The sequence below is a fragment of the Callorhinchus milii genome, unplaced genomic scaffold, assembly GCF_018977255.1.
Source record: "Callorhinchus milii isolate IMCB2004 unplaced genomic scaffold, IMCB_Cmil_1.0 Scaffold5, whole genome shotgun sequence".
Classification (NCBI taxonomy): domain Eukaryota; kingdom Metazoa; phylum Chordata; class Chondrichthyes; order Chimaeriformes; family Callorhinchidae; genus Callorhinchus; species Callorhinchus milii.
The window spans coordinates 13,426,653-13,453,859 of NW_024704746.1; the positions used below are offsets into that span (position 1 = coordinate 13,426,653).

Consider the following 27,207-nt stretch of genomic DNA (forward strand, 5'->3'; position numbering starts at 1 on the left):
CACAGCGTTTAGAATTCTTTGCAGAGAGCTCCAATGTAAGCTTTGCATTGAAAGTAGAGTCATTGTACGCTGCCTGCTCACCACAGGCATTTTCTCAGTTGACAGCAGAAAATCCCATTGTTCGCCTTTTTGTTCAGCAGCTGTCAAACAATTCTGGTCGGTTTTCTTTTGCTACTTCCCGCCTAACTGATTGTCGTTTCTTTTGTTTTTCAGAAACAAAGAGTATTGTTCACCCTTCTTCAAAACTTATTTGTAATTTATGTAGGAAAAAGAATATAAAACATTAAACCCTATACATTGAAGCATTTAACACAGCCCCTCTTGTTCCTTTCCCAAGAATACAGTACTTGTAAAAATATATTATGGATGTCCCCAGGAATGGATATTGGGTACTGGTATTGGGTTTAAAGTGTAGGATTTGTACACTTTAAAACTAATATTCCTCCTCATTCATGTAATTTTGTAATATTCAAGCTTGTGAGTTTTTGCACACAAAAACAGCCAGCCGTAAAAACTAAATTCTTACATTCTGTATAATCGAACAGATCAACACAATTCTTAACAATTGTGTAAAAATATAAGGCGAGGATGCAAAAGTCAGGTCCATTAAGTGAGGGGAAAAAAAAGGTTGAGAATAAACAAAAACTGGTATACAGTATATCTGGGATTTTGTTTACTATTCAACCAGATAAATCCAATTAAATGTAAACCCATTAAGAATCTAATAATTGTTAACCTTGATTTAAACCATTACCTTTTACCAAAACCTAATAAATCAATAAACCAAGACTTTGATGCTAAATATTTTCCTAAAAGCTCTGCTTGAATAAAAATGTACACCGCCGCTTTGTTAAAGAGATCACAAATACCACTCTATTGGTTTGAATGTTCTCGACCACCAGATGGCATAGCAAACTAATCATCTTCACATTAAGTGCAACAGCAGCACACCATATGAAGTGAAACAATGCAGTTAAGGGAAGAGTATTTTTTTACAAAGCGTTGATTCATTGTTTGTGCAAACAGTGCAAAATATTGCATCTGACATGGACAACATAAGAACATTTTACCCAATGTTTGGGGTCAGCAGCCTGCATCTAAAACTGCTTTCGCCCAGAAAACACACAGTCAAAACCACTTTAATGAACAATATCTGGATCAGTTTCACAGTATAAAATCTTACTGAGTAAAAGATACAGGTGAGAAATTCTGGAAACCCCAATTATACAAGGAGTTTCAAACTCTTTCCCTCCAATTTCCAATCTTCGTCCTGCCATCTATTTCCAGTGAAGTACTAGCTTTGGGATATTATGATAAAATCTAATATTCCAAAATGTCATTAAGACAAACTCCACCCTGGGTTTCATCTCTTATGTGTTGTGCTGAAGGTTAAACTTTTCAGCCATTTAGGATTTAACAGCCCCAGTTAGCCATGTTGTGAAAGAAACATTTTACCCAATGTTTGGGGTCAGCGACCTGCATCTAAAACTGCTTTCGCCCAAAAAATACATAGCCAAAACCACTTTAAAGTGAAGCACTTTTAGCGTCTCAGGCGCTGTATCAAATGCAATATTATTATTTATTATAATTATTATCCATATTAGAGGTGCCACAAATGTTTATTCTATGGTGACCTATTCCACTCAAAGCTCAATTTGCAAAATCTGATTTGAACTGTTGGTCACAATCGTGTTAGAATTTCATGGACTCTGCGCAACGTACGAAAACCATAGAACTCTTAGCTGTAATCCGTACCTGGTAGGTAAATGGTGACTTCCAAGTGCTGTGCTTCCACCAGGTCCAACAAAGAGTCTGAGTCCCTCTTCTGGAAGAGAACAATATCTGGATCAGTTTCACAGTATAAATTCTACAGGTTAAAATCTTACTAAGTAAAAGGTACAGGTGAGAAATTCTGGAATCCTCAATTATACAACGAATTTCAAACTCTTTCCCCCCCAGTTTAATGTACAGATATAGTAATTTTTGTACTTCTGTGGCCAGTTACTTTTTGTAAGCATTTTACCAAATATTCCAGTGAATGCACACGATGCCTTATTATGAAATTAAACAGTTTCAGCTTTGTTACATTATATTTGACATTATAAAAGTGCCACATAACAAATTGCTGTAAAGGTTTATTATTACATTCAATTCCCTCCATTTTCTACTAGTTTTTCAGCTTTCAGAGGTTTTTTTTGTTGGCCAGCCAGGTGGAAACCCATCACCGGGCTTAAGAGCATCGAAACCAAGGTGAGAATTCTATGCATCCCACCTACACATAGAAATTCCAGAGATAGATTGTTGATAGATTACCTAATTCTGGAAACTATTTAGGCACAGGTTGCCAAGAGCCAAGTGAAAATCTTTCAGAATTCTTTACTTGCAACTAAGAACGCACAAGTGAGCCATGCAAAAGTTTGTGGTTTTGCACTCCATTGATGTCTTAGACAACAGAAACATTGCCTGTTAGCCCGGAGCAGAAAGACATGACCGCGGGTCAAAATGTGTCACAAAATCAAGAGAAGAGAAATTCCACCTTGGTCATTTAGAGATTTTCTTTATCCTGGTAGCATTTTACAGCTTCCAGAATTTGGCAAATTCTTAAATATAGCATTCATTCTGAAAGCAGGTTTTCTATAAGTTTATTTTAAAACTACTTCAAAGTTAAGACTGAATTCATCAACTTGCCAAATTCCGGACACTCTAAAATGCTGCATAAAAAGAGCGAATCTAGACTTGGTGCAATTTCTGCCCCTCTTCTCCTCCCCACCCCCTTCACTCAACATTCATAAAATGCTCTCCATTTCCTTTCATTATAATTTTACCTTCCGTGCTTGAATCGAGCAGGCTTCCAGAAAAGTCTTGACTTTGCAAAAGTTCGTTAACAATGTCATCTGCATCAACTCTAGTAGCATCGACCCGTTTCAACTGAAACTCCACTGAATCCTGCTTTACAGGATGCCTAGAAACAAAAATCAATGCTAGAACCATTACCAGAAATGGAAACTGAAAAGGTTTCAGTTGGAAACAAAATCAAATACACCATGCATTTTCTGTGCAACAAATACGTTTGAGCAGAACCAATATTCTTACAATCATCACAATTTATATTAAAAGTATATCCTATACCAGTACAATATTAATGATGGAGTGACAATAAGAAAGACGTTTTTCAATTCATATTGGCACAGGGCTGATGTTACATTTGAAAAGATGGGTGAATAATTCGACCATGACCAGGTGATGATCAGTCAAGCAAACCTAATTTCCCAAGTCAGTTATTCACTTTAGGAACTAAGCTTGCATGAAAGCTATGTGCAAAGTCATTTATTTTCTTAAAATGTAAAGGCACTGGGTTTCAGTCATACTAATTTTCCTAACCATTCTACATGGCAATTGTTACTGGATGGCTAATCTGTATGAACAACATCTGAAAAAACAATCAAGTTTAATCAAACTAATCTTGGCTGAACTATAACAATTCTAGAGAAAACAAAATAAATTTAGCCGCATTTCTCAATTTTCCTGTTACAACACACCCATTTTCAAGAAAGGTTCTACAGAAAAGTAGTTAGCAGGGACACAGGTGCGTGCTAGACTGGTCTTTAACTAAAAAACATGCACTTGCTAGTAAATTACTGTTACTATAATCTTTTTTGAAAAAACAGGAGTGGTTGAGCAACTGTGGAATGTGGAGGTTTCGTGTTTCTATGGCACAAACTGCATACATAGCTCAGGGTGGAATTTCTCTCCACTGGAAGTATTTCTTTATACGGTGGGTGGTGGTGGTGGGGGGGTGCAATTAACAACTGGACAAGATACCAGAAGGTGGTTGAGGTCAGATAAAAAAAATTACTTGATGTTGTGATGGGAGAAAGGTAGGATGAGTATTCCGGAAGAATGAGATAAAATGGATTCAATGGACATCTTCATTCAAACTTCTCTTGTGATTTACCTGCTCAATTTCTCTGATGATGGAGCACTTGTCAATGATGTGGTAACACTAGTAACATTTGGTTCATCTGGATCACATCTCTCTGGAAGGCTTACAATTCCAGTTGATAAACTTCCCATAGACACGTTCCTTCTATGTCTTTGCTCAGAGAAGCTGGAAGATCTGGAATGACCTGTGCTGCTATAACCTTTGCAGAAAAACAATTAGAATTACTAATCTTGGGAGGGGTGGTGAAGCGACCTGCTACAGATAACAGATAGTGGGAATAAACAGTTCCAAATGGTATTTTGGCGATGACTTCAGCATAATGCATTATTTAATCCACCACCACTGGCAGTGGTTGCAGTGAGAACATATATATCCAGCTGTACTCCTGAAGAGTTCACTCCCAGCAGCTTGGCTTCGACTATCTATCAATTTCACACTGAAATGCAAAGTGATGCTGATAGTAAATGGGTGGTGGAGGAGAATAAAACAGGAAAGAAGAGATGAAGCAAATCAAGAACTCACTGTCAGAGGAAACAAAAAATAAACAGAAGAAAAAAATGCCAGAGTAAAGTAAAATAAAGAATTAGAAAAGTAGTTATCACTTAGTAGATCTTTTACTGCTCATTATAGCAACAGATGTCACTCCTGGTAAACATGAACACAACAAAATTTCATTTGCATAACCATACCAAAGTCAGACGTGGCAAGGCAAACATGGTAAAAATGGAAATTAAAATACAAAATGAATTACACAAGACAAGGAAAATAGCCTTCATGTTGAGCCTCAACAGAAAACAGAATTAAAAAACGCACAGAAGAATACATTCATTCTGTTTAATGGAAGATGTTAAAAATAATGAAAAGAAATGATAGTCAGTGTCTGAAATAACACCAATTAGTTTCAACATCGACCTACTAAAATGGAATGCTCTCATAATAGGCATAGCTTTTTGGTAAATTGACAATAAGCAGAAGGAGGGGATTTTTTTGGCTGGAGGGGAAGAAACTCAGATGACTGCAAATTAGACTAAAAGCTTTAGGAGGCATTATGACAGTGATCAGTTTGACAGTGATCAGTGACAGTGATATTATTATTTATAATATAAAAGTTATAATTTAAAATAATATCATTTCAAAAAATATCCAATCTGCAGTTTTGCCGATTATTGTGATGTACTAAAATATGTAGTCTAATATAACTTTACCTTATACCTCTAACTTATACGTTATACTTATACCCTTGAAGTGTCACAATGATAAATGGTTATATTTTAGAACTGCTTGCAAGAGTGAGAGAGAATACAGAAGCGAGACTTTCACAGCTTACAATAGGCAAGCTGTCACACTGACCTAGTTTACCAGATTCATTTGTTGCAACTCACATTTATAATTCTGTGTAGAATGACCCCCAAAAAGACAGCCAGAAAACCTGCAGATGTTCCATTAGCAGCAAACTGAAACCATTCATTTCATTGGGAAATATTCTTTTTTTTAAAAAAAACATGGAACAATGTTATACTTTATCACTTTTTTTCTCCTGCATAAATGTGAGAAATCTACATAGCATAGAAAAAACACCCTCGGAAATGATTCACTGTGTTAAACGTTTGCTTCCAAAGAGGAACTGGAATCATAGCAAAATGATTAGTCTTAAAGTCACGTTCCTAAGGAATACCAGCAGCACTTTTGGCATTACTGAGGCAGATTTATTTGTTCACAAATCACGTTACCCCGCAAAACACACAGTTACTGCACTTTCCACAGTATCCTGGGAAGCGATTCGAGACATCCTTGCAACATGAAAGACCCTATACTAAACGTAAATATTATTATTATCTTTAGCACATGAATGAGTACTATGTTTTGCCCACAAAATATGCAGTCAATTCACTTTACAGTATATCCTGTGAAGCGCTTTGAGACATCTCAAAGACGTGATAATAATAAAATAATAATCCTTGCTTTTGATATAGCGCTTTTCACGTCTTCTAGACGTCTCAAAGTGCTTCACAGAATATGCTGTAAAGTGAATTGACCGTATATTTGTGGGCGAAACGCATATATATATATATATGGCACTATATCGAATGCAAGGATTATTATTATTATATGTACAATTCAATTCTGTACCTGATGCTTTTGACTTCTGATTAGCATGACTGGATGTTCTGGTATGTCCACATGCCCCAAGCTCATCAGGAAGAGAGGTGCTCTTTACTGACAGATCTGTCAAAATCAAAGTTTAAAAAAAAATCAGCTGAACCTCCTGCTAGTAAAACTAATCTGGTCCATAATAGTTAAACCCAGAAAGTCATCCATTCCAAGGATCTTAATTAAGTGTGTCCCAATTACATTCATCTGAAACACAAAACATTGTAGCAGTTGGTTTAGCACAAAATAATGTTAGTACATCACAGGATGCCAGACTTGCAATGCTCTAAATCTCATCAATATATCAGTGCTTCTTTAAAGGCTGTTGTTCCACTTATCTGTTGTATTTTTGAACAATCTAGAATCTCTTAATTTAAAAAGGGTTTAACTATGTTAAATATGATCATTGCATATTGGCCTGCAATTCCCTCCACTGTTTACCTGTTCAATTCTGCTAGTAAAATACTGAACGGTATTAATAGAAAAACATATACCTGAGACACCAAGATGACTCTTTGAACAATCTCCACCTTTTCGATCTTCATGCAAGAATTCCGACTCACCGGTAATTACCATGGACGTTGCTGTAGATGGAGGTCTGTAAACAACAAAACCCACAGGTTACTTTGCATCGCTTCTCCTGCCTTTCAGCAAGTTAGTGGTTTCACATTCGATAGGTTTCGGCCTTGGTATCTCTAAATTGTCAAAAATGAATGTTGATCTTGAAAGACTGTTGGTTATATTCTCTGAGACGCTATCCCGAGTGAAGGGCGTTGTATAAATGCAAGTTGTTGTTATTGTTATACTGCAAATGTATCATTGTATTCAAGTGTGGAACGTCAGATTTCCTTTCAGTAGTTTCAAAAGCACGGCTATAATGAAACACAAGTGGCTTTAATATCAATGCAGAACAGCAACTTACATCCATTTAGAAAGTGCCAACTCAGTTCCTCGTGCAATATGATACAAACCAAAATGGATAGCTATTCATTTAAGCAACATTGCACATCCTCCAAAAGACTGCAATAGGAAGATCATCTATGCACATTATGTCCTCGGGAAATTAGAGTATTCAGCAATTCAGGGACATACTGACAGGACAGAATAGTACCATTACTGCACAACCACTCTGTGAGGTACTACATACTGAAACATAACAGAAATTAAGCCGCTATCCTCACATATTGGAAGGAATGCACCATTACTCTAGTACAACACTACTCACTTTGTACTTGTCCTAGCAAACAAAATAAGTGTTCTATTTTATTGCATTCCACCCCCTGAATTTTTAATTGATTCACATCGCAGGACTCGAAAGAACTAACTTTGTTAATTCTGGTGAGTGGGCACAGGAGATGGCAAAGGGAGTGTGGTTGGACAAATGTTTTAAACAGTTGCAAAAACAACCTGCAGGATTTTTCTCTTGCTCTGTTGTTAAAAAGTCACTACCTATTGTGGACTTAAGCACACAGATCAGAAAATTGCAGGCACAGTTCATAGTCAATGCTGAATAGCTAATCTCAGCTAGGCTAATTGGAGCACATTTGGACTAGAGGGAGGTAAATGCGTGTAAGTTCCCATTATCTTATGATTCCTGCTGGAAAGTCCACCACACATACTCACAGCTTTCTTCATTATGCTTACACTCCCACCACTTGCTAACTCAGGCTTGCTTTTCATGCCTTGTTCTGTCTGCAATCTGCAACCTTCTCTCTCTGGAACTATATTCTGAAATCTCTCCACTTTGCACCCTCCCTGCTTGTAACACTGCTGGATAAAAACCTCTGACTATGCTTCCTACCCCGCCATCTGCTTTGACTCCCACTCAGTCTCTGTGATCGGCAATCCATTACTAACAGTGTCCTGGAGTAGTGTGATCATGCCCTTCTCAGATATCAGACTACCACAGATGATTGACTGGATTCCAATCTTACATTGCCAGATGTGTCATTTTGGGGTCAAATCAGCCCCAAAGAGATCCCTGCTCTAACTGGTGACTAACCTCCCCAAGGAGGTTAGTCACCAGTTAGTCATTAGACACTTGGCAAGCACATGACACTTTAAGGATCTCTGCATCCCAATCAACAATTTAAAAAAAGGGTTTTAGGTGTAGCAGTCACACAGTATGAAAAATGATGACATGCCAGTAAATTGCAGGTGGATCTGTATTTTGACTGAAATCCTCATCAGTCAGTCACTACTTGTTTGGCTACATTCTTTAAAGCAACATAGTCCAGTATTTCTATCAGCAGCACTTCAAAACATAATTAATTGTTTATTAAAAATATTTATTTTATGATTTACAGTGAAGGACAATTGTCAATGTTTCCCAACATTTACCTTACCATCTTGCCACTGATCAAAATCTTGCATTAAATACCCAAATAATAGTAGTTGTAACTGGATTAAGTATCTGGATGGGATTTGATTTCCCACCTTTCCTGTATTAAAGAATATTATATAAAATCCTGACTGAAGTTACTCTGCAGTAACACATAGTTCCCAATGACATCAAGAGACTCTAAACCAGATAAGTTAAAACATGACTTACAAAACAGTTCCCTTCATGTCTCACTCAGCAAAAGCTAATTTGTGGTAATTTGATCCGGTTGGATACAAATGCTGCTTCCCTGAATCTTATACCAATTGCAACCAAGAGAAGGGGTGTGACTTGATGGATTCTTTTGATGTCATTGGGAATTACGTGTTGTTGCAGAGTAACCTCAGTTAGAATTTTATATTATATTCTTCAATATTGAGGTAGATAGATATTTGTTTGGTCAGGGTATTAAGGGATACGGGGCAAGAGCGGGTAATTGGATTTGAGGTACAGATCAGTCATTTATAGAATGGAGGAACATGCTTGAGGGGCTGAATGGCCTCCTCCCGTTTCTGTGACTCGCTCTCTTCACCAGTATTCCTAATGTGAACCACTAGGGAGCATGGGACATCACTCTCGTCAGTTCTTCCTCTTCCACTTTGCAGTAGACTCCTTGCATACACTGCTTTAGCTCACTCCCACCACTTGCTACAGGGATGTTCTTTTTCAGAGCCAACAGAGCACTCTTACGTATTCGCTCTTAATTATTTTTTAAAAATCTTTCAGATTGAAAACATTTCAAAAAAAATTAAAATCATTCAAAATCTACAGTACTGGCTCACAATGGGAAACTTTCATTTGAAAGGGTATTACTTATTTCTACAGCATATTTTAATAGGATTTTTGTCGAATTTCAGTCTGCACAGAGCTTGGTTCACACATTCTCTTTAAAGGGCACAGTTCGCAGCTTAGAATTCACCCTCAATCAAATCAATGAATGCTAGATAGAGTTACTTCGGAATTTATTATGTGGAATTCAGGTTCATGTTGCTCAACTCTACTGCGGCATAGAAACCACGTAGTGTACACCGCAAGGGAATCTGGCACAGGATCTGAAATGGCCATGTCTTGCAGTGCAACTAATTGCTCAGCTATTCTTCAGACTCAACCAAAAAGTAATACATTAATTAATTAACAAATATACTAAATTATTTTGATTTGGCCAATACTCAGCCACCCGTTTACAACTCTGTATTTATAATTTGGACATGGGAGCAAAAAAGATTCTGCTTGTATGTTAAAAAAAAATTGTTCCACTCAACAATATCCAGTTTTATTCTGGTTGTCAACAATATAATTACTGCATCACGCAGATCCCATATTTAACAGATATTTTGCTTTGAAAAGGCACTGAAGTCTAATAACCAAACAGAGGTTTAAAACAGAATGTGCTATTTTGCCAAGTCTACAGATTCACAGTGCAACATCAAATGAAGGTGAATGGGTGTAGCTTGAAACCCCCCCACCCATCCCATTTGAAGCCCATAACAACCAAATTAAAAGCTCTAGTGTGGTAACATGGTAGCTACAACACTCTCCCTGTAAATAATAGCTGTGTAGACACTCCTTTTCTACCACCCAGAAGGCCCACTCATGACGCATACCAGAAATATTGCAATTATGCTAAAACATGCTTCCAAGTTTATTTTACCAACAGCATACTGGTTACCAGGAAACTGTCCAAATCAGTGCATTAGTCACCACTTTTGAAGGAAACAAAAAGGAGAAACCCTCACCCGTTGCTCAATTGAATCCAATCTCTTTAGGATATTGCAACAGGTTTTGGATGTTGACAGCAAAACATCAACACAAAAGTCCTGCAGATACTGTACTAGTTTAAAATATTTTCATTTGCAAATGTATTAGCACCGTTTTAAAGCAACACATACAGCAAAAGGGGTTGGAAATGGAAAAAAATTACAGCAAATGTGTGTTAGACACTTTTTCCGCAAGTGCTAAAACTGGATTTGAAAAAGTTGTCCTTTTATTGTTTATTTCAATAACATAGTTGCCAGAAGCATTTGTAAACCATTTGATTTCCCTCCCCCCCAACCCACTCCCCCAACTATTATTCACAAGTTTAATGCCCACTTTGACACTATTATAAGAATCCTCCAGTGAATAAAATAACCAGAAAGTCTAGAAATCTTGTTGCCATGAAAACAATTAAACAAACAACCGCAGTCTCAATATTATTGTTTACTAATGATTTCAGCTTAGTTACAGGAATCAACTTCTCTTATTGATGTTTTTAACTCCTGATTTACTCTCCGTTATAGATTGTAGCATTCTACCCCTCTATTTACAATCTCAAAGCTATTCTTGATCTCCATCCGGCATCACCCTCCACTCAGCTAACAGTGGTCTGCTTCATGTCTTCTTCCCAATCAACCCCACCATCGGTGGGTGAGCTTTCAACTTCCCCTGCAGCTCTCTGGAACGCCATCCTGGAATCCCTCTGCCTCACCTCTTCCCTGCTCTCAGTTAAATCCCAAAAGACCTACACTATCTTTTCTACTGTGCCCGTCGTTAATTTTTTCTTGATTTACTATAAGTCACAAATTAAAAAAATTGTATTCCAATAAATCTATGTATGGAGTACCTGTTGTACTTATAGGTAATGAGCAATAAATCTTGCAACACAAGAAAGCATCAACTGAGCACCATACCGTGCACTGGCAATTAAAATCACTTGCACCCCCCGCCCCCCCCCCCCCCCACCCCCACTCAGGGAAGTTGGCAGAAGTCCTTTCATGCAAATTATTATTCAGAGATAATTCAGTAATTTAAGCCAAGATCAACCTACCAATGGTGTTTTAAAACAATTACTGTTGTAAAATAGTTGCAACAATATATGGTCATTACGAAAAATACATATGACAGGTCTAGCATCTAAATACTTGGGATCTAAAATTTTAGATAGAACATTAGTGTTAGAAACAGGCCAAGCAGCCCAATAAGCATGAGCCAATCTTTAAAACATTGCATGCACCTCCAGCCCTCCTATCCCCCCTCTCATACACTCCTCTATTCCCTTCACCCTCATGTATGAAACATTTTAAAAATTGGTGTATTCAATTTGCATGTGAAGTGGGTAAGCCAATTTATATCTGTATTAGGTTTGACTACGAGGGGGAAGTTGTGCTGCAACAGGTTCGGTAATCTTCAACCTTTGTCATCGATGTTCTGCAGTTGTAATTTTACTCCGATAGTTATAGCTTTCTGGCAACAACACTTGGTGACACATGGATCTCGTCATGACCAAGCACCACTGCGAGTCCCTTGATTTGCAAACCTAATAAACCTCGCAAGCCACTTGTGCCACACAATGACTATTTGAAGACTGGAATCCATAATCAGATTATCAAGGAAGAGGATAACTTGAGTCATAGATTCTCATTAACATTAATTTTCATAATCACATGCAGTTAATGATTGCTTTTGAAAACCACATTCTGATTTGTTAAAATGGTTCTCCTGACCCAATTTTTATAGTGCATTAAAACCATTTGATGTGTATATAAACAGATAAAGCGCAGGACTTATTCATTTATATCTGGAACAAACTTAGCCGTATTAAGAATTAAGAATTTTTCTTGAAACCCACTGCGGTGCCTTCTGAAGGCAAAGAACTTCAGATTAACAACATCTAAAATTGTTTACATGTAAACAAAATTCATAGAGATTCATTACATAGTAGCTTTTCTAAGAGTAGTTTCTATTTGCACCTTTCTTTTCATAATAAGGACATAAAGCATCTACAAAATAAATATTATAAGGAAAGAACAGAGTATAAATACAGATTCCATAAAACTCCAGGAAAACAGTTTGAAAATCTTACTGCATGCGTTGTATCAAAAAGGGTTTGAAATGAGCTCTAACACTGTCTCAGGCTTTGTTCATTTGGTTTTGACATTGAATCTCCTCAAAATGGGCAACGCACTAAAAACCAGCAACATAAAGCAAGCACAACATTTCATATGTACTATTGAAATTAATCAAGAACCAAAAGTTGCTTAGGGACATTCAGGGTTTTGTTGTGCAAAACTAAGATTTTTTTCCCCAAGGAGTTTTGGTTGAATACTGTTACACCTTACTACATTTATCTTGCCACTGCAGTACTGGGCTTGTCACTGTACCAAAATAATCTCTTACAAGAACACAACAGATAGTTTTCATTCAGCTATAAATTATACACCATTGAAATAAACAAACACTTTGATTGTTTGTGGGACACTGCTGTGCAAAAGTGGCTGCTGCATTTCGCTCACAAAACACACAGTCACTACACTTTGCAGTGTATCCTGTGATGCACTTTGAAACATCGAGAAGACATGATAAGGCGCTATATCAAATGCAAGGATTATTATTATTCGAGGCACAGAAAGGCTACAGATTGAAGTACAATGAGAACATTTAAAAATAACTGGGGACAAATAACACACAAACATTTAGAATTTTTAAAAATAGTTTAGTTTATCTAAATATAAAAACCTTTAACGAACAAACAGTTCTCACCAGTATTGTATCATTTGTGCTGGAAGCACACAAAGTTCCTGAAGTTTCAGCAATGAGAGACTATTTAACTGTAGTCTTTAACTATTAAGCTGAACTGAAATAAATTGCACTGGCTTACGTTTTGAAGCAAGGATCTCCCCACATAAGCTGCATGTTGATCACAACCTGCACCACGGGGACAAAAAGTTCATCGTTAATGAGATGCCTCATTGTATAACTAGTAATGTCTGTCTACTGCAATTCTTTTAAAGTGTTTGAAAAGGTCATCTCTGCTATAGTGTATCCTACATGGGCTATTTATTGGTCTATCAAATAAACTGCAAATAAAACTACAAAACATTAAAAAATCAATATTAGGTCAGCCAGTGCTTGAAAGAGAATGATAGGTTATGGTAATTGTGGGCAAGACTCTTCATCAACTGATAAAGAGTTGGACAATTGATTTAATAGATCATCTAAACAATTATTTAATAATTAAATAAATGGAATGTACTTGCTGCCTTCAATTCTGTTTGTTCCATGGGATTGGCAGCCAAGTAAAAGGGCAGCCTTTCAATAATGTTATCAGCTGCAATGTTCGTTTCACGTCATCACTTGTTGCTAGGAAATGGTGATTTCTCTCCTGACCTTTGATGCAGGGATCCCACACTAAGCTTGGTTAAAAATTGACTATTTCCACACACAAACATTGTGGTGTATGATTGATCAGTTGGTATCAAATTTGTTTGTTTTTTAAACCCCCTTATAAACTAGCATTTTGAATCTCACAGATTTGCACCGATCCTATCAACGGTCTCAAGAAAGTCACAGTCATGACAGATTGACAAAGATTAACAGACACTTCATTTAAGAGATAGATTACTACTGAGATAACCTATATCTGACTCACGGATATGACTGTCGTTTGAGGATACTTTACAAAAGGATTTTCCCAGATGCCAAACTCAAGCTATAGTGTTCTGGTCAGGCCGCACCTAGAAAACTGCATACATTTCTGGTCGCCGTGTATAGAGTGTGCTGAGCTCAAGTTCTCTCTCTTACCTTAAGAATGGAGTTGTCTTGTCTGGTGTTTTTAGTGTCATAGCCTTCTAGTAAGCAGCGTCGAGTGGTACTTCCAGAACCTGCAAACTCAGCCAGATTCAGATCTGCAAAGCCAAGCTGAAAAAGAAAGGAATTTACTACTGTATAATGGGGAAGAAACCAGAATACCCAAAATATTATTTGGCCAGTGAACCACATAGCTGAATAAAAATCGCACTGTGTACAGGGTGGCCTATTTTTGTAGCTGAAGTGCTGTTTAAAGACATTCATAGCAGTATGGTAAGCAGAAGTGAAGCAGAAGTGCACATTTGTCAGAATATTTGGAAGTTTGGAGCAGTAGTAAATATTTGATATAATTATTTTAGTCGTTAATATATCTTTTTCTTATCAAAGTATTATTAGTTGGAATATATCAAGATTATCATTTTTGCAAGTTCTATATAAACAAAGAAAAAATACTAAAAATTGGTAGTCTACCTTTGCGAATGCTTTTCCACCCTTCAGTTCCTGCAGACATAAATGTAGGTCATCATTATTTGCTTATTCAGCATAAAGCAGGAAAAATAAGACTGCAGGATAGTTACTTATCATTATTTAAAGCCATTTACATTTTTTTTGCTTGAAAAATACATGGAATAAAATTATTGAAGAGCAGTAATGACTTCAACTAACATTTCCCATAAGCTTTAGGCTATTCTTTCCTTTATAATATGCAATATCTTGAATATTGCATTGTGTTGCTATTTTCACCTGCTGCAAAGACATGCTCATATATGCAAACAGGCTAGCTGGCAAACAAAAAAGCTACCACACCAGAAAATATTAACATTTGACTTGACGTTAAAAACAATCAAGTTTCAAATCCAACACATAGTTGGTAGCATACCTTTCGCACTGACACTCGGCAGATACATGGGTCAAGGACACCTGTGGTGCCGTTTAAACTCAGTTTACATAAAAAGGAAAACTTCTTCCTCCAGCGCACACAATTTGCCAGCACCAGCTCCCTGCAAAGAGAGAAGACCCCTGTTAATGTTTCATGTCTGAGTTTCTTGTTCGTACCACTTTCAGTTTCCAAATTATCAAGTACAGTACATAGCAAGTAACAAAAACATTTAACAGAAGGTTCAATGATTTTAGAAATAGGCAATAAATTGCTTATAAAATTAACCAATCCCACTTGACGGCAACTCCAATTTGGAGTGAATTTTTAAAAATTCTATCTCCGTGCACAATGAACACATGCAGTTACACAAATGATAATTTTTATCTCTGCACGTAGAGAATTTTTTTTTTTTACAGATCATGCCAAATGTAACATGTTAAAAAAGGACAATTATATGCCACAGACTATATGCATAACTTTGTATTAAAAAGGCAGGTGAAAGTACTCAGAATGATTCACATTTCCTCCCTCTCCCCAGGTTTCCTTTGCCACAATGACAAAGCTGAATTGCGCACTTCATTTTCAGGCAGCTTCATATGCAAGACTATGCACTACTGTATTGAAACTGGATTCTGCTTAATAACAACCATTTGTTTGCTGTGCTTGTTTACAGCGCACTTCATACTCTATTGAATGGGTGAGAAAGAAAGGCTGAGAGGAGGAAAGGTTGCTGCCTGCTGTTGATAACAGAGGGCACCCTCAAGAACACAGCCACAAGAAGTATGTGGTCTAAACACCTACTGGGCTGAATTAGGTCAAATCAGGATGTGACACCAACAATGGAGGGGTAGAAAAGTAAGAGGATTGAGCAGACGTGCTTCCTAATATCAGGGATTGGGGCGGAGGTTCATTTTTACGGGCTATTGGTGACCAGTTTCAAATCACAAACAGATTGGGATCAGACTGCTATCTTGTCTCTTCAGCGAGACATTATGTAAGAACAGCTTGCATTCATATAGCATCCTCCACATAGGGTCCGAGGGATGAGTAGAGACCGATGTCAGTCAAGCGGAGGTGCCAAGTGGTGGATTGGGGAGTGAGGAAGTCGGAAAGGTAGGGAGGTACTAGAGAGTGAAGGGAGCTGTGGCGGAGGGAGGAGTGTGGATGGTCTGCGTAGGGTGGAAGGGGACATGGGTGGGGAGGACGATGCAGCCAAGCTGATAATTTCAATCTTTGAGGCGAAGAAGTCTAGGACGTCTTCTCACTTGGCGTTTAATGTGAGGATAGAGAGGGCGCATGGAGGAGGTGATGGACAGTGGAAAACAGCATCTTTGGATTGTTGTTTGCCTCCAGGATGACTTTGGAGTAAAAGTCAGTTTTGCCCTGTGAAAAAGGAAGAGGTGGTAGGTGCAGAGGTGCTCGAGCCACAGCTGGGGGGATTCCTGAGGCCGGATTTCTGCCATCTGTGATTGAGCACCTGGGTTTGTATTTTTAGTGAGCGGAGATGACTGTTGTATCAAGGGGAGTGGGTGTGTTTGGAAATAATCTGGATTTCAGGGAAGCCAGGGAATCGAAAGTTGTGGAGAGACGGTCATTCAGTAGCTTGATAGCTGCGTCAGGATCGTTTGGGTGGAGGGCCAGAGGGAGAGGAGGTCTGAGGAAGAAGGGATATTTGTGAAGGACTCAGGGGAAGCTTTTTCCAGGGGCAGAAATAATAGTGGAGGGCTTTGAAGAGTGGAGGGGTGACGCTGGAGGAGAGGGAGATGCGGAAGTGGTCCAAGATGACCTTGTGCGTGATAGACAGGTCGGAAATGTCAAGGCCATGTGCGCTGACGAGGTCAAGAGAATGGCCACAGTTGTGGAGTTGATGTGGAGGATGAGGTTTAGGGAGGAGGAGGGTAGTAAAGTAGGAGGAGGTGGTGCAAGGGGAGTTTAGGTGGAGGTTGAAATTAGCCTTTATGAGGAGGTGTTCAGTCCAGAGTAATCTATATACAGAGATGGGAAATGCAAAGGACAAACAAATATACTTTAAAAATGTATGCGACTATCTACAGAACTGAGCAAGGAGCAAATAAATATTCTGTGCAAAAATATGTTTATAAAAAGATATTCTGGGAATTTATATATTACTGTGATCCAGATCATACAAATTAAGCACTTAAAGGAACTAACTAAGCAAGAATTACAAACTCTGGGTTTATGGAAAGAAATATGTGGAATGTGTTGTGGTAAACATACTGCTTATTTTCCCTTTTATATCTTAAAAATAAACTGCAGCTAACACCATATTTTAACAAAAACTACTTCATGCCATTTAATGTGTGTCATTTACTGTTAACCCCATTCCCAAGTGTTTTTATGTATTTTTATATTGAATACAGTCAATTCACTTTACAGTATATTCTGTGAAGCGCTTTGAGACATCTCAAAGACGTGAAAAGTGCTATATCAAATGCAAGGATTATTATTATATTATTTTTTATTGATCATAGTACACCACACTTACAATGTAGCTAGAAACAAGAAATAGTAAGATCTTAGTACGAATTATAATAATTACTACTGTAGGATTTGCTTATTGAAGAAAGCGAAACACCCCTGGGAGAAGAATGAAGAGAAAATTGGCAAGGATTTTTAAAAATCCCCTTTTCTTTCTGTTTTAAGTTAGTCCATTCCTTTCTCTCCCGTCTATGCTTTTTCTCTTGAGCTATGAACAGCTTCACAGTGGTCACCAATGCTATTGGAGGATAAGCCAACAGATGGGTGGGGCTGTTACAGTGCTCTTTGTCTTAAAACCACATAGATTTACTCACATATACACTTGTGTCTATTAGAATAAAGTACTATCAATTATTTACTCTGGGGTTGCTCATCCTAAAAATGAAGGAAGTGATGTACTGAATTCAAACCATAAGAGATTAAATCTTCAATAAATCAGCCTCAGAATGTAAAATACATTAACAGGAATAGATGTACGGCTGATTATAAGTTACATGTAACTAATAAGGCTCTAAATTTTTTAAAAACCCAATGAAAGATGGATTCCTTTCTTCCACAGCAACTGCAGATAAATACAATACAGTCAATGCGTTAAAAGGATAAATTCGATGGGTGAAAATAAAAGCTCCTTTAAAGAATGTTGAAGGCTTGCTTCAATTTAAGTTTGAATTTTTTTTGTACAAACTGTGCTTTTTGTAGCTGCTTTCACTAGAGAAACCTTGTTCTGCCAGAAGGGAATGTCCCAATACGGTCAACCACAAACAATTATAAGCACTCTGAGATGCCGTCCGACATGGAGGGTGCTATATAAATCCAAGTTGTTGTTGTTGTTATTATGTATCACACAAAATTCTCATTCAGGAACATCACCTATTTTCACAAAGGCTGTGAGAAAAATATCAAAAGAATAAGTCATTCATTCTTCTTGAAATTAAGTTGAAAAACAAAATACTAGAGAGGCGTGGGTGTAGATTATTTAATAGCAAAAATGTCATGAATAACCTCCTCCTAATCTTATGCAATTAGCTGGTTTCTAAAAATGAGAAACACGACTCAGCAATAATTGCTGCATTAAATGCAAAACAATGACAACACATCACCTTCGGCCAAATACTGCTTAGCTTTGGTGTGGAGATCTGCTCACAAACTGGCTATGCCAGTGAAATTCAGACAGGTTACCACTATAAAGAAATTTATTGATGTCAATTCAAAGCTACACGTCAGCATCGACATTTTGGTTCTGTTCTGCAACACATGAAACGCCTCAAATGTCAACTTCAAACAGTAAAGAAATAAGGCTTTTTGAAAATGCTCTTAAACAAACATCAATCTTTGATCCGGTTACAGTTTGGAAGTGGATATATCTCTGATCAGCAGTGTTCTTTCCAGATCAAAAGCACTAGGTGGTTGAAGGAATGCTGCTCTACTTTTGACAGTTTCCAATTTTTAGGCCATTACAAAATAAAGTTTTAGGATGATTGAGCAACCAAACCCATTATTTACTTAATGTTTCAAAGACATGCATTTTGTTGATACTTTGCTGGTGTGCAATCCAATGATGTCAGTCAGGCATAAGTTTCTCAAAACTCCACCTAGCTTAGCTTAAAACTACCAGCCAATAATTTTGCAGAAAACATAGCAAAGCTAATGTACTATAAAAGATCAGGAAAGGCAGTGAACTCAACTACAGCATAATGCAAACCTATTGCTTGCCTGGCTCAGTTGGGAACACTCTTGCCTGTGAGTCAGAAAGTTGTGGGTGCAAACCCCATGTTGAGGCTTTGAATTCATAAGAGTCAAGGCTGATGTTGAGTCTTGGCAGTGGTGTGGAAGCACTGCTTTGTTGGATAAGCTATCCTTTGGGGGAGTCATTAACCTGAGGTCCTGACTTTTCAGATGGATATTAAAAATACTATGGTACTACTTAAATCGAGAAGGGAGTTTCTCCTGGTGTCGTGGCCAAGAATCCTCCAAATACCATTTTTTTCACTTCATGGCTGTTTGCTGGGCACAAATTGGCAGCTTTGTTTCACCTACAAAATACACAGTTGCTACACTTCAGGTTAGTAACAGTAAATCCTGATTATGAAGCACTTTGAGGCATCTTCCCAATATGGAAGGTGCTATATCTAATACAAGGATTATCACAGTACATACAAATTAATTTTGCTCCAATTGCATTGGGAGGGAGAGACAATTGCTTCGCGATAAAGGAGCTCTTCCTATAATGGCCCAAGGATACTTTTTAATGGGATAACCAAAGAGTGACATTAACTACTCTGGCAGATGACAACAGTTAGGATGGTGGTTAATATGGAGGGGGGTTGGAAAGAAAGAAAATAGTTGGAAGAACAGTGTGAACTATAACATGAGTGTAAATTTAATTTATTTTTGCAATGAAATAATTCAGGGAAAACCTGGAACCTTGCTTTAGTACAAACTAAACAGCGTTTACTGGCACTCATTGAGGACTCATGAAACTACATGCACTGTAAACAGGATGTGTACTGAATTTGTTCTAGTTAAATTTAAATCACCCTTGGCATGAAACAAGTTAACTGTATATTCCACTTCACTGTTTCAGTTTGCAAAATGGTCCATTTATTCTAAAGTGTGTTTAATGTACAAGCCCCAGCTTCCACATACAAACAACAATAAAGCAATGTGAACTCAATGTTCAGAAGTATTGTACATGTCACCACATATTAGTGGGAAAATAGAAAATATGATCAATGGAAAACCCTCATGTAATCAAATGAAGTAAAACAGGGAAATATTTAGATGTTCTGGATGACCAAAGAATATCTGTGTTGTTGTATTGTACAACAGAAATAGTAACTTCCAAGGCTAAACAAACATATGCCTGCATCTATAGTGTAAAAATTGTATAAGATGGTATGGAGACACAGTAAATCAGTAGTAAGATCGCACTTGAAATACTGTGTCTAATTTGGTCACCTTAGAATGAGGCTAACATGTATGATACTGCCTTAAAACAGTATATTTTGAGAAGAAAATTAATTCTACAGTATTTCTCACTGGGGAGAGAGGAGACAATTTCCGATTTTAAAAAAAAATGAAACGTATTGGGTGGATTGACAGGGAAGTTAGGTTGCTGAACCATAAGAATTAAGACACGCAACTTTGTGTATATGACAATAACATTTTCAGCATGACCTTTGTCTTCATTGAAATGTTTTTTTTCCTCTTTAGTGCTTGTGTTGATGTATATTATGATTTAAAAAGAGTTTGAACGTTCTCAAAAGCTTTCTATTTAAAAGCAATAGTCACAAAAGGGAATAATGTTGCTTAAGAACACTCAATTATATGTGCAGCAATAATTATATAAACAGTGCCCAACCAGGTGGAAGTTCGTCGTAAATTATATGGTATGTTTCTCGACAGATCTCAGATTCCATATCTGATCTTTACTCTGACAATAATAAAGACTAGTTCATCATTCCATTATGCAAACTCTGCACTGCCCAAACTGGTATCATATCCAAATAGAGTATGTAGTCTAACTTGAAATACAAGCTTTTAAAAAAAACACAGCAACAGAATTTTTTGCTGAAATTCTATTCAGCCATAGAACTTCACAAAGTGAAGTACAGGGCCTATATACTGTGAGTTTATTAATGTTCTGTATCTTTCAATGCCTTACAAAGCTGGATAGCCAGGGTCTTGACTGATTTGAAAATAAAGCAAGACATTAGAGTAATCAACAAGGAATGGCAGTCTGTTTCCACTCAACGGGTTATTTTAATGAGAAATAATGGTATGGATCAAGATTGTATTTTTATTAATTTAGCAGTAAAGGGTTTTGCCCTTCATTTTCTTATTGAAATTCTATTAAAAATACTGCAATATATTTTCAGTCAAAAAGGATTTTTGTTTTCTGTTAATGGCTGTCATACATTATACATTCAATGTTAAAAAAGGTTTTTTGTGCTTTTATGGTACTTTCTAGCCTATTAAATATAGATTTCTGTGGTGTATCAAATCAATTCCCAATGACCTTACAGTTCATTTAATGCAGTGATTCCTCGCAAGGCAGGCAAAGAAAACCCAATTAAAATAATTAAATTTGCTGAGTCCAACTGGAATGAGATGCAATAGCTAGCCTTACAACACTGTATTATTAGAGGTTGCCTGTGAAATAAGGTGGTGGTGCAGTTGGGTGGAGACATGCAGCTTGCTGTGTGCTCAGTCTGCCCACATTAGAATGACAGCCTTGTAGTAGTGATATTTTGTAGTAGTGATACTTTGTATGTGACCACAAAACTCTAGGTCTTTGATGGCCAGTTATCCACAGCAGAAATGCCAAAACAATAGAACTATGTGTCAGGACTTGCAATCAAGGTTTACGAGTGAAAAACAGCCACTTGTGCAAAGTAAAATAACTGTGGCCATATAAAAAAAAGAGTAAAAAAAATACTTGGGTTGGGGGAGTAGAAAGGGAGAAAATTGGAAAAATAGTTGTGTTTCATACTGATTCTTGACACATAAAATTATCCTGTAAAAAGGGTAATGAACAGATTGAATACCTTTCTCTATAGCTCCCCAGTCAGTTTGCTCGATTTTCCCCTCCCCCCAACTGGATCTCTGATGTTCTTGCTTTTACTGGAGTCCTGTACCTGAGTGGTTAGAGCACGTGCCTCACAAGTGAGAGGACCTGGGTTCAATTCCCGGGCAGGATGAAACATTGGGCAAGTTTCCTAACTCCGCACGTTTCTATTTACTTAGCAGTAAGTAGGAATCCTGTTGTTAGTCGATTGGTGGATTGTTTTTCCGGGGGTAATAATCCCTTCAAAAAAATAATAAAAATCATTTGGTAACTCAATCCATGACTGTTTGTGGGACACTGCTGTGCGCAATTGGCTGCCGCATTTCACCCCCAAAATATACAATTCTCTTTACTGTATATTCTGTGAAGTGCTTAGACCTTTCTACGATGTGATGAGGCACAATATCAAATGCAAGGATTATTATTATCATTATAATAAGAAGACTTGTGCTCATAGTCTAGGCTGACTTGGGGAACATACATTAACGAGAGTGCTGTGTTTTGGATGGGTTTTGTGAATATTGTACTTTAGGCCCCAACACCAGCTTACTACAGGAAAGGGGAGAATCTTGACTTAAATGAGGGTCAATGCACACAACTCTCAGTTACTCTTAAATAAAAGAGGCCCAGAAACACCTGGCACCCTTCACTTTTTCAGCCAAGCATGCAGGCAATGCTTTAAAAACAAAATGTAAAAAAGAGTGTGAAAGTGAAAGAATAAATTTATACTTCTGCACAGCTTGCAAATACAGACCTCTGGTTCGGCTTTCACTGAGGTATCTAAACAGTTCAGAATATATAGCGGTGTCCCATGGCATAATTATTTATAGACTAGACTGTGCTGACCTGGAAATTATTGTCAGTATCACAAGTAGGACATAAATCAAGTCTTATGTATCTTTGGCACATACTTTTGTTTCTACCTAAGCCTGAAAATGAATTGGGTAAATAAATAATGAAGTCAATGAAATACAAACTGTGTACTTGATACATGTTATTCCTTTATATATCAATTCCAATGCAGCTGGAGCATTAAGTATGTTTTTTAATGCGATTATGTATTTAAAACCTCTATAGTTGGGAGTGTTTTAAAAAAAATTAATGGGAGGTTGTGCCAGCAGTTCGAAGCTGTTACAATATGATATAATCTCAGTGGAAAATATTAGTGTGCTCTTGCCTGATGTTTCATTTGCTGGATTTGGTAAATTCTGAGATTAAAATAATCCTTGCATTTGATGTAGCACCCTTCATGTTGTGAAGCCATCTCAAAGTGCTTCACAGGGTTTCCTGTAACACATAGTGACTGTGTATTTTGTAGATCATCGCTGTGATGATCACTGATTGCTTGCTGTTGATCCTCACTGTCCGGTATCAGATTTTAACTGCTGGTTTAACAGTGCATTTCTGCATAGCACCTGGTTATTTCTGACTAACCAGAGAGTGTTCAGATTAACCTTAATTGGATAAACTGGAGAGCAGCTGGTGATACCATATGATAAAGAATGGAATTAAAAACTTTGAAAAGCCTGGAGCTGACCTGAAACAGAGAGGATAAAGAAGAGGTAGCTACATTTCAGCAATTGAGTATAAATAGCACTACAATTCAAATAACACTTTCAAGCTGATTGAAATTGAGCTGGTTAAATTAATTACAATATTTAATGCATTCAATAGTTTCAAAGTTTAGTTTAATTGGCTGAGCAAAATTCCAGTTAGAAAAGAATTTGCCCCCACCAGCAAGATGTTCAGCATGAAAATGGGCGCAAGACCTTTTTTTATTGACGTCAAATCTAACAGCATTGCTTTCAATCCTGTAGTATTGCTCCATTGCTCAAAACTCTGCAAAGATGAATAACAAACGTAACACCATTTAAGATAACAGCAGTTCCCTAGCTAATAATGGGGTACTGTTAATAAAAACTTTCTATCATTTGCCAAGTATCTTGATAAATAGTTTGACACAGACTGTTTCACAACTGAAAAATAAATTGGGTAAACAATGAAACTTATAATTATGTAAAGAGGGTGGGCTCAACAAATCACTTTATTCCTTTGTGCCAGTTTTGTAATTACAGACTCTGATCCTACAATGAACTTTTACTATAGAGCCAAGGAAAGCTAAAATTTCTAGAGGCCTGCATGTGTCGGTCAGTGCTTGAGCAACTCCAAGCTACTTGCTTTAAAATTTGGGCCTGCCTGTTTCTCTCTCTCCTCCCCCTACCCCCACCTACACAAACACAGAGCAGAATTTTGATCAATTGGCTACTTATTTTTTTACACACAACAAACTGGTGGCAATTAATCTTTTGCAAGAGTACAATGTCTCAAAGTTGTAATATAGCAACGTAGGTAATAATAATCCTTGCATTTGATATAGCGTCTTAACACGTCATTGAGAGGTCTCAAAGCGCTTCACGAGATATACTGTAAGGTGGATTGACTGTGCTTTTTGTGGGTGTTCCCTTTCCACATCGGAATATAATCTCTTCACATAGTTTGGCATGGTTGTTAATATCAGCTATTTGTAGATGGATTACATTTTTCGCATAAAGGTTAAAATCAGTGATTATGCAGCATGTACAAATTGCGATACAATCAGCAATGCTCCTCTCTTCGTGGCTCATTGGGTTTATTCAGTAAGTGGTTGAACTGTGTTAATTGGGAGGGTTCTACATTGATCTACAATCTATGCTCAGTTAACTGATCTTAACTGGGGTGACTGGAGGACAACAATTTACATTGTTACCATGGATTAGGAAAGGGAGAAATTAGCTGGAGTTACTGATCATTATTCTGTGACCCTCCTCAAACCTCATGTATACATTTTGTGAGGACATTATGATGCTCCATGACAGTCGATTCTCTGCCAAGGTTCACGCATAAATATAGATCTCTTGGGTGAGAGACTGGGAAGTGACCAGTAATAATAAACAACAACAACAAATTGCATTTATATCATGCCTTTCACATCAGGAGGACATCCCAAGTTGCTGGATAGTCTAGGGTTGGAATCAAGAGTGTTGAGCACTCTCAGACGCTTCGCTGGTGGAGGGCGCTACACAAGTGCAAGTTGTTGTTGAAGGGCAAGAGGGATGGCGGTTCGGAAGTTGACCAAAGGCACGGTCGATGAGGAAAGTGTTGAGATGAGCCTTAAAGTAGGCAAGGGGAAGGCAAGACAGAGGGGCTCCATGATGGAGTTCCAGAGGGTTTGTACAGAAAGACTAAAGGCCTGACTTCCGATGGAGCGGGCAGGGCGGGGGACATGGAGCAGGCTAGTACCCGCTGAGCAGAGGTCTCAGAGGTAGGCGGAACAAGACTGTGGATGGTTTTAAATGTGAGGACAAGGATTTTAAACTCAAATAATAATGCAACTATACCCAGAAGAAAGAAAAAGGGGAGGGGGGGCATATTGATGAGGGTGAGAAAAAGCTTCAGCAAAGCAAGATTCTAAATAAAAAGTGTATAGAGTGGACAAGAGTAGTTTGAGATAACTGTTTAAAGCTCAATCTCATCCAAGAAAATGACCACATTAAAAATGGGACTTTTGATTATTAACAGCTTTATGGTAACTTTTAAATAGGGATAAAGTGTATGGTGACTGAACCGCACTATTTGGACCAATAACACAGTGTTGCACAGTATCCAGTAAAATAATAATTTGGCTACTCAATCCACTGCTGTGTGCAATTAACTGCCATATTTTGCCCACAAAATATACAGTCAATTCACTTATACTCTATGCAAAATATACCTTCAATTCACTTATATTATTACAGTATATTCTGTGAAGCACTTTAAGACGTCTAGAAGACATAATATCAAATGCAAGGATTTATATTATTATTATTCAGCTTTGGGCTCACATCTCTTATTTGGGGGAATTCTAGACCTAAACCCATCTGATTCTCCAAAGCGAGATTATATCCTCCATTGAAGGGATGAGGAAAACAATTCTTGCCTAAAAAAAACAGAGGATGAGTCAACCCTTAAGACTTTTAGAATGATCAGTTTATGGGCTCTTATTGGCAAAGAAAACAGGATCAGATGGTTCCTTGCATTCATGATTGGAAACAATGTGTGTCACAAGGAAAAACAACGAATGGAAATATAGTATCTTACAAACTGGGTGATTAAAAACCCAAAATAAAAACAAACAACAATACCCTGGTAAAAGTACGATCAAGACTGGTGTGCAGCTTTTCTTTCAGACCCCAATTTGAAAATCATTCTCTTCTCCCAATACATTTCAATTCACATTCCCCTAATGCAGTCTGAAGTAATGCAGTAAAGTCAAACGGATCAGTTACCCTATTATGCAGCACTGCTTTAGCGCATCACTGAACTTAAAAAGAAAGTCCTTCAAAACTGGTTCCAATGATTTCGAAACGTGTTTTTTTTTTAAAAATGGGAGGGGAGGAAACCAATCCTCACTCCATAACGTGGGTGGAGTGCAACTTTCACTGCAAAAGCACCAATAAGTATTTAAGACAATTCTCCTGTCTAAAAGATGAAGATGACTTCAATTATTAAAATTGAGATCAGCCTTCAATGTGAGGAACAATATTTTTTTTGCCACAATATGCAAAAGGGAATTTTGTTGTTATTTTTGCTACTTCTACCATATCTCTCTAAACCTTTCATGTAACCCAACCACCACCACCACCACCACTTTTTCTACTTTGGGGCTCCTGGTTTTAAACAGTCTAGATTTGGGGAAAACACCCAGAAACACGGTTTATACACGAATTTGAGTGGTTCCAAGTCATTTGCTCGACTACAGAAAGCTCTGCAGGATTCCCCCACCATAAAAAAAAAGGGCGGTTCAATTCAAAAGCAGCTCCAGACCAGTTTATTCTGTGCTTCACGTTGCTGTGTTTTACTCTTGTGTGTGAGTGAGAAAGTCAGTGAGTGAGTGAGTAAATAAATAGATAACTAAATAGATAGATAGGCGAGTGAGTCAGTGAGTGAGTGAGTAAATAAATAAATAGTGAGCAAATAAATAAATAGTGAGTGAGTGCAGCTGGAATTAAAAACAAAGTGAAGAGACTCCCACTGTCTGGCAGGGGGAGGGTTAATGCGGACAGTCTTTCGTGTGATAACGGTATTTTCTCATTCCACGTTAAATCAACTTCTCCCACCAGCAGCGTTATAGTGAAGGAGGTTTTGGGGGGACAGCAGCAGCAGCAGCTCCCCATTGCCCCCCACCCCACCACCACCTCCCC

At 37.6% G+C, this 27,207-nt stretch overlaps 1 protein-coding gene across 1 annotated transcript in view; it reads right to left on the reverse strand.

Annotated features, from left to right (window-relative positions):
* The window catches only part of fam102bb (family with sequence similarity 102 member Bb), a 32,793-nt gene that overhangs the window by 4,729 nt on the left and 857 nt on the right, over positions 1-27,207 (reverse strand). The window contains exons 2-10 of the mRNA XM_042334988.1: positions 14,920-15,040; positions 14,511-14,540; positions 14,034-14,150; positions 13,111-13,157; positions 6,589-6,692; positions 6,074-6,169; positions 3,956-4,142; positions 2,826-2,962; positions 1,756-1,825 (exon numbers count right to left, since the gene is read on the reverse strand). Coding sequence (XP_042190922.1) covers positions 1,756-1,825; positions 2,826-2,962; positions 3,956-4,142; positions 6,074-6,169; positions 6,589-6,692; positions 13,111-13,157; positions 14,034-14,150; positions 14,511-14,540; positions 14,920-15,040 — 909 coding nt within the window. The remainder of the gene's footprint in view (positions 1-1,755; positions 1,826-2,825; positions 2,963-3,955; positions 4,143-6,073; positions 6,170-6,588; positions 6,693-13,110; positions 13,158-14,033; positions 14,151-14,510; positions 14,541-14,919; positions 15,041-27,207) is intronic.